Source organism: Sorex fumeus, unplaced genomic scaffold, assembly GCF_029834395.1.
Source record: "Sorex fumeus unplaced genomic scaffold, SorFum_2.1 ptg000019l, whole genome shotgun sequence".
NCBI lineage: Eukaryota > Metazoa > Chordata > Mammalia > Eulipotyphla > Soricidae > Sorex > Sorex fumeus.
In genome coordinates, this window is record NW_026606076.1 from 40,646,664 (window position 1) to 40,655,094 (window position 8,431).

Consider the following 8,431-nt stretch of genomic DNA (forward strand, 5'->3'; position numbering starts at 1 on the left):
ACCCAGGAATAAGACCTGAATAAGGGGCTGGAGTGACAATAGCAGGTAGGGTGTTTGCCTTGTACACAACTGACCCAGGTTCAATCCCTAGCATTCCATATATGGTCCCTCGAGCACCACCAGGATGATTCCTAAGTGCAGCGCCAGGAGTAACCCCTGAGCACTGCCAAGTGGGACCCAAAAAGCCAAAAATTAAAGACCTGAGTAGAGCCAGGTATGAGCCCCCGTCCCCCAAATAAGTTGTTCTCATTTTAAACTCTGGGAACCCACTTTCCTAGCTTCAAGATTTTTACCCAAGCAGCTACACCACACAAAGCACAGTACATTACACAGGCACACTGGCAGGGATCAGATGGTATCAACCCAATTAAAAGCTCCAGGTCTGTATTACGGACCATAATTACAATCACCATATGCAGAAAAAGTAATGGGCAAGTAGATGAGCATAAACAGGAGAGGCTGCTCATTTCTAACAAGAGGCAGTTTGCTTACAGCAAGATAGTCAGGGGCTGGAGTCATAGTACCGTGGGTGAGGCGTTTGCCTGACTTGCATTCCTTGCCTTGATCCAACACAGGTTTGGATCCCCATATGGTCCCCCAAGTAACAAAGAGCAGAGTCAGGAGTAAGCCCTGGGCATGCCAGGTATGGTCCAAAAACAAAAATAAATAATGTTTTAAAAATTCAAAACAACAGACCTTAAATTATGTCTTTCTCTAATTCCAGTAAGGAGGTACAACCAAAATGATTACTCCTACTTTCCATAATGAGCAACTTTATCCTATCACAGTATGATGACAGAACAGAAAATACATATACAGTATTTGCTAAGTCAGGATTTTCTAAAGTATCATACAATGCAAATGCATGAGTGAGGTGAGACCTCTCTTAATAAGATGACCTGGGAAAAGACATCACAGGCATATGGATACATGGAATTAGTGCTAGGGGCCAGAGAGATGTCAACAGACTGAAATATATGCTCTCCATAAAGGAGACAAGGGAGCAATCCCCAGTACTACACAGTTTCCTGAGCGCTGCCATTGTGACTCCAAAATCGAAGCGTTCGTTTTAATCACACGTCTCTCAACCATAATGTTCAGTTAAAATTCGCACTGAGAATGACTTCATTTTTTAAAATCCTCAGCTAAATAAATATCCCAAGGATGAGGGACACAGCGCAATGGCAGAATACCGGGCCTGGTACAGGTGTGTGAGGCCTTGGGTGCCCGTCAATAGCACCACTAAAAAAAACTTTCAGGGGCAGGCGTCATAGTACAGCAGGGAGGGCGCTGCCCTGCACAAGGCAACCCAGCTTCAATCCCCAACATTCCACATGATTCCCCAAGTCCCACCAACGTTTAATCCTGAGTGAAGAGCAAACAATTTGGCCCACGTGTGGCCCAAAATAGAAAAAATTAATAAAAATAAAAATTAAGAACACTTGACTCTTAGATCAGACTCTTAGATCTGAGCTCATGCTAGTAGATCCCTGAGCACTGAGCTGAGAGTAGTTCCTGAGCACTACTAGGCCTGGTCCAAAACCTAAAAGTCTTGGGGCTGGAGTGATAGTACAGCAGGCAGCGCATTTGCCTTGCATGTAACCAACCTGGGTTGGTTCCCCAGCATCCTATATGGTCCCCTGAACCCTGCAAGGAACTATCCAAGAGCAGAACCAGGAGTTAAGTCTTGAGCACTGCTAGGTGTGAACCAAAAATCAAAAAATGGAAAAGTCTGAAGATTAAACAAAAACAAAAAAAAAGTAACTGATTTTTTTTTTGCTTGTTTTCAGACTACACCTAGCTGTATCCAGACTGGGGAACCACATGGGAACCACACAAAGAAAACACCTTACCTATCATACTATCTCTCTAGCCCCACAAAGCAACTCATTTCAATTATAGGCTAGAACCAAAAGCTAAAAGAACAAATTAGGGCCAAAGAGATAGAACAGTCAGAGAGGGAGTTTGTCCTACATCTGGCTGACCCAGGTTCGATCTCAGGCATTCCATATGGTCCCCCGAGTCATTCTTGAGTGAAGAGCCAAAGTAACCCCTGAGCACAGGTAGGTGTGGTCCAAAAACAAAACAAAACTAAACAAAAAAAAAAAAGAACTGAGCACTACTGAGTGTGTCCCAAACCCACAAAAAATACTTTTTAAAAAAGTCATTTGCGGGGCTGGACCGATAACATAGCGGGTAGGGCGTTTGCCTTGCACGCAGCCAACATGACCGACACAGGTTCGATTCCCAGCACCCCATATGGTCACCCGAGCACCGCCAGGAGCAATTCCTGAGTGCATGAGCCAGGAGTAACCCCTGAGCATCGCCGGGTGTGACCCAAAAACAAAAAAAAAAAAAAAAAAGTCATTTGCCCTGTATGTTGCTGACCCCAATTCAATCCCCAGAACCACGTCCCCAGCAGCATTTATGAACCCCCAAGTACACCACAGGGTGTAGCCCAAAACCAAAAAAAGAGAAACAAAGAAATGTATACACTGACCTCTCCAAGATGAGAACCAGACAGGTGTGTACACTTCTCAACATCTATCTCCACCATCAGATCTAGGTTTTTACGTAAGAATAAAGGTAAGGACTGAAGCGATAGTACAGCAGGGAGGGCATTTGCCTTGCTCATAGCCAACCGGGGTTTGATACCCAGCATCCCATAAGGCCCCCTGAGCACCACCAGGAGATAGTTCCTGAGTGCAGAGCCAGGAGTAACCCCTGAGCATCACAGGGTGTGACCCAAAATGCAAAAAAAAAAAAGAAAGAAAGAAAGGCAAAACTATATTATATGGAGACAAACTTTATGTCTTTAATCTGAACACCAAAGTCAATAGTGTCAATAGTGGGCCGCCCACACAGCCCATCCAATAAATGTCCCTGCAAAAAACCCCAACTAAGCCCATGCAGATTCAAGATAACTACCAAGACAATATTTTTTATCTGCCAACTACTCAGCTAACCAGAGTACAAAGGCATATTTAAGACATGAATCAACAGAAACAAAAGTGACACACCCACATTCTCCCTCTAACTTTAAAGAATGGAAGAGCTCCACGGTGAAGTGATCGCCATGTGAAGCCAAGCAGTAAGTCAGTCACTCACACCACAAAATTGTCTCTGATAAAACCTTTACATAGTATTTCAGGCTGAGAGGGAGGGGGCATCTTCTGATGCCAGCAGCAGCACAGGTGACTGCCACAATGTGTCTGGGCAGAAACCATTTCAAAAGTATCCAGAGCTGCAAGGAACCAGTTCAAGGATGAGGTAGTAGTAGATTGAAAAATTGCAGCATGGAGAGCTACAAGACATCCAGCGGTCATCTGAGCATTGGCACCGGGAGAGAGCAAATGAAAAGGACTATTCCCCTGTTTCTTGTCCACAACAGACTAACTAACAACTCTTCTTGAGTAACAACGCTGTTCTCTCCACTTCTTCACCACAGACTATTCACTCCATAATTACAAACTGGAAGAGGAGTGAGAGCCTACTCTGAAGGGGGCAGTGGCCAAGACCTGAAGAGATAATGCAGGGCTTTGAGGAGCTGCTTGCTTTGCATGCAGCCAACCCCCGGGATTCTATCCCTGGCACCCCACAGGGTCCCCAGGGCCCTGCCAGAAATGATCCTTGCATTGATCCAGAAATGAGCCAGGAGTTACCCCAATCAAGCGCTGCCAGGTATGGCCCGAAAAAATAAAAAAAAAAAATACAATCCAACAACTAAAACATAGATCAACAAGTGGTTCAGAAATGTGTACTAATGCCCAAGGCAGCCTTCTCCTCTAGGTGGCAAAGACAATCGGCCATCACCCGAACAAGATGTATGTATGCACAAACCAACCTCCACACAATCACCAGCTCATTACACTCACGATTCCAGCCAGTCAAAGCCAACTCTTAAGACAAAAAATAACAAACGGGCACCTCCATCTTGAAAACTGAAATCTAAGCTCAATCAAATAAATGCCCGTAAAATCCAATGCCCTTCCAAGCTGCAGTCATAGGTACCTCCCTCCCAATGGGGAGTTACTGAAGATCCAAACTTATTCCACTGAGATGTTTTTTTTAAATCAAAAGAAAATTCCACACATCCCCCACCAAACTGCAAATTTACCATCAGCCCCAGCACTGAACTGAGAACTGATAAGCGACCTGAACCAAAACACTCCTGAATTTTCCCGTAAATTGCCAGTTATATAATATGCAATTGTGTATATATTGAAGTGGTACCAAAAACTGCTTACAAATGGCAATTCCTGTGAAGTAGATGATGATGAAGTTCCAGGTAATTCTAGCATGTTTCCTAATGTGCTGGTACTGGAGTCTGGATCATCCTGAAAAGATAAATTTATTGAATTTAATTGCTCTTCTACGTCAACGTTTGTATCTCCTAGTGAAATGGGGGCTGCTTTCTCCTCGCTGCCGTCCAAGTCATTCCTCTGCTTATTTTTCTGTGGTTCAGTCTGAGGAGCTAACGGCAAGAGTGGTGCTGGGCCTGGCCCGGGTCTACGCTCTGCTGTGCCGTCTTGTTCATTTCCCATGGCCACGGCTCTACCATTCTCTGATTTAGGCTCAGAATTGCAGGTGGCATTGGTCTGGGTCTCCTCAAAGAGCTCCTCTATCCTCTCCTCCTCTGGGACGGGCTGGCCTGGGTCCATTTCAGAATCTACATCTGCATGGTCCACACCAGGAAAATTCTCAGAGTGCAGCACGCCATTCTGGAGCATCTTTGAGACTGTTACCTGGAGTTCTGGGGAGTTATTACAAGAGGGCTCCTGATTCACAGCAAGTCCAGGAGGCAAGGCAGGGCAACCAAGTGGCATCTGGGCTCTTGAATCACTGTTTTCGGGGCCTGGAGCCGATTCTGACCCATCAGCCGACCCATTTAGATACTCTACATTGATCATGGAGGCCAAATCCTGTAGTCTCCGCAGTGGAATGTAACAAGACGGAGAATCTTGTCCATAAGCATTTTGGGAGGTTCCACTGGCAGGCGGTAACTGTATAGTACACCCATTAAGTGGCTCAGAAAAAGTGGATTGACCATTACCGAAAGGGCTGTCTGTGTCTTCAGGGGCATCGAAATTCACTGAATTGGAAAAAGGCGGCGGCAGACAATTGCTTCGAGGGAGTTCACAGGCCTGATCCATCCTGGGCCAGCATCAACCTGGAATAATCCAAAAAAAAAAAAAAAAAAAAAAAACACAGCAATGATCATCTGAGTTCAGAGGCCCTCGGACGCTTATCTTCAAAATGGCAGCCACTTCCCAAGGCCTAGTGGCCTGGAAGCCTCGCTGCTGCCACACTTCCAGGGGGAAAAAAAAAAAAAGTTCCCCAGCTGAGGAGGGGAAAATGGCCTCAGGGAGCCTTCGCAAACTCCCATGTTCCCGGCGCGGGCAGGGGCCCAGCTCCAGCCACATGGAAACAGCCCGGCCCTTTCTGCCTGCACTGCAGGCTGCTGGACAGTTTTGGGGGCTGCACGAAAATTGCAAACCCCCGTGGCAGGAGAGAAGGCCCCGGATCTCCGCAACAGCCTCCTTCACCCACCCATCCACACCGCTACTCCCGCAGGATTCGACGGTGGGGCGGGGGTGGGGGGGGGAGTCCAGAGCCCAGACCTCTCGAACGGAGGGAGACTGGAGGGAGGTTCCGATGGGAGCTCCCGGGCCGCGGCACAAAAAAAGCGACCCGCAACCTCCCCACCCCCACCCCCGCTCCTTCCTTCCTGGCTCGCTGGGCCTCAGCGGTCACAATAGCGCTGCACCCAAGCGCCCGGCCGGCGCCCGAAACCTTTTCTGGCAGCAGTCCGAGCCGGGCCGGCAAGGCGGAAAGATTGGGGGTGGGGAGACCCCCACCCCACATCCCCACGCGCGCGGGATGGAACCCACGTCGATCGCCCAGGCTGCTGGTGGCAGGCCGAGCTGGGTCCCCACCAACTCCCCCAACCCCACCCCTACCAGCCCAGCACCAGAGGCCGCGCGGCAGTAGCGGCGGCTGCGGGGAAGTGGAGGGAGTCGGGGTGGACGCGACGGATGGGGGGGGGGGAACGGAGAAACGGAGGCAGCCGGGGGGGGCGCCCGGGCCGGGCGGCGGTGGCGGCGGCAGCTGCGGCTCCGGCTTGACAAACATGGCTGCTGCCGCCGCCGCCGCCGCCGCCTGCCCGGGCCGCGCTCCCTTCGCCGCCGCGGCAGCACCTCGGGGGGAGGGGGGACCCCCGCCGCCTCCGTCGGCCAAGTTGGGGCTGCGTGTGGATGGGGGGGTCCCGGCTCCGCGCGCCGCGCCGCACCCCCCCCCCCGCCCCGCTCCACGTCCGCCGGCCCCCGCGGCCGCGCCGGCTACCTGAGGACAGGCCCGGGGCAGCGCGGGGCGCGCGGGCCCGGCGGGGAGGAAGTTTGAGGCGGGCGGGCGGCCCGGCCGGCTAGGCCCGAGCCCGGCTGGTAGTGATGGAGGAAGGGGGCCCCGCGGCCCCCCACGCCCCAGCCCGCGCCGCGCCCGGGCCTCCCCGGCGCCCCTCACCTCACGGCCACCACCATCTTTCCCCGCCCGGCCGCCTCCCTCCTCCTCCTCCTCCTCTTCGCCCTTCTCCGCCCCCCCACCCGAGCGCCCGCCCGCCGCCCACCCCGGCGCACTAGTTACCGTGCCCCGCGCCCCCTCCCGGGCCGGCTCGGGGGAGGAGGTGACCCTCATGACACGGGGTGCCGCGAGCGCAGCGCCGGGGACCAGAGCGGGGCGGCTCGCCGCACCCCCCTCCCCCCCTGCGTCTGTCTTCAGCGGCCGCCGGGCGAGCGAGCGAGCGCGACCTGCCCCGGCCGCGGCCTCGGCCTCGGCCTCAGCCTCAGCTTCAGCCTCAGCCTCAGCCTCAGCCTCAGCCGCCTCAGCCGCCGCCGCCGCCTCACACCCCCAACCGCGCGCGCCCCCGCCGCGGCGCGTGCGACCGAGCGGCCTCGCGCCGGCCCGCGTGCGGCGGCTCGGGCCGCCCCCCCTCACAACACACACACATACACACACACGCACGCACACACACGCGCGCGCACACGCACGCACACAGACACACAGAGAGCGGCCGAGAGCGCGCGCACGCACAAACGCGCGCGCGCGGCCCCGAACCCCGGAGCGCGCCTGCCACCCCCCACCCACCCCGTGCGCGTGCGCGCGCCTCGGCCCGCGTCCGGGGTTCAGGGCGGGTGAAGGCGGGCTCGCGGACAGGCCGCCCAATCAGCGTCGGCGCCGCGGCCGCCCCCACCACCACTTTCCCCCCCCCCTTGGGGGGCGCGCGCGCGTCCACGCGCGGCCCCGAGGCCTCCCCGGGCCCAGTCGGTCGCCCGGGCGCGGCCCCAGGCGCTGCTCCCAGGGGGGCTTTCGCGCGCCTCCCCGGAGTGGCTGGGGTCCTGGCGGGCGTCGTGGGTGGCACTCGCCGGCGCGTCCCCACGCCTCCCTTGGGGGCGCAGACGCGTGCCCCCCACACACGCCCAAGATTGGCCCCGCCCCGACTTGAACCCCCTCACCCGCCCCCTCCCCCAGCAGCCCGGCGGGGGCACCTGGCCCGGCTGCGGCCTGACCCGCCCGCCCCGCTCCGGTCCCGCAGTCGGGCCGCCCCGGCCTCCATCTTAGGTTACAGCCCGGGCTCCCCCGCGCACGGGGCACCTGCCCTGGGCCCGCTCGTCTCGGCCCGACGCTCAGGCCCCGCCACCCCCCACAACCCCGTCTCCGGGCCCGCCGGGGGCTCACCTGGGGGGGTGCTCGGCGGGGAGGGGCCGGGGTCTCCCAGGCCTCGAGCCCCGAGCCGGCCCGACCGCAGGTGAACCCCCCGGCCGCACCCCAAACCCACACCACCAGCCCCACAGCCCCGGCTGAGCAGGAAACAAAATGGAGGCAGCGGCTCGGGGCGGCCTCCCCGAGCCCGGCCGGGGCCGCCCCACGGGGCTCCCCGGGCCGCGGGCCCCGACGCCCCGCTGGGCCGGTCGCTGGCGGCGTCCCCGGGCCGGGCCGGGCCGCGGAGCCGGCGGCTCTCACCGCCGCCCCGCTGCACCCCCGCCACGCCGCGGGCCGTGCGGGGTGAGCGGCTCAGCCCGGAGCCGGGTCGGCTCGGGTTACCCGGCCGGATCCCCGCGCGCCCGGCGCCCCCCCAGCCCCCGGCTCGGAGCGCGCCCCCCGCGCACCCCGCCGCCCCCGCCGCCGCCGCCGCCGCCGCCGCCTGACAGCAGCGCGCCCGCACCTCGGCCTGCCGCCCCGCTGGGCCCGACTTCCCGGCCCGGCGACGCCGCGCTCCCGCACCGCCACCCACCCGGAGCCCGGGGGGCCCTCGGCGCCTCGGGCGGGGCGAGGGGGGAGCGGGAGGGGAGGGAGGGGTCCCCCCGGCGCCCAGCACCGCTCCCTGCGCCGCCTCCCGCGTCCAGGCTGGGCTTGGGCCTGGCCTCGGGGGCTCGCA

The 8,431-nt window shown here is 57.5% G+C and overlaps 1 protein-coding gene across 3 annotated transcripts in view; it reads right to left on the reverse strand.

The window, feature by feature from the left end:
* The window catches only part of NSD1 (nuclear receptor binding SET domain protein 1), a 100,367-nt gene extending 93,577 nt beyond the window's left edge, over positions 1 to 6,790 (reverse strand). Inside the window, exons 1-3 of one of the 3 annotated variants that reach the window (XM_056113121.1) lie at positions 6,640 to 6,789; positions 5,054 to 5,170; positions 4,248 to 4,337 (exon numbers count right to left, since the gene is read on the reverse strand). In XM_056113121.1, coding sequence (XP_055969096.1) covers positions 4,248 to 4,337; positions 5,054 to 5,083 — 120 coding nt within the window. In that variant the 5' untranslated portion in view covers positions 5,084 to 5,170; positions 6,640 to 6,789. Of the gene's footprint in view, positions 1 to 4,247; positions 5,171 to 6,519; positions 6,548 to 6,639 lie in introns of those variants that run through there. The other 2 variants (XM_056113119.1, XM_056113120.1) reach the window with 2 other exon arrangements.
* Between the last annotated feature and the right edge of the window lie 1,641 nt (positions 6,791 to 8,431).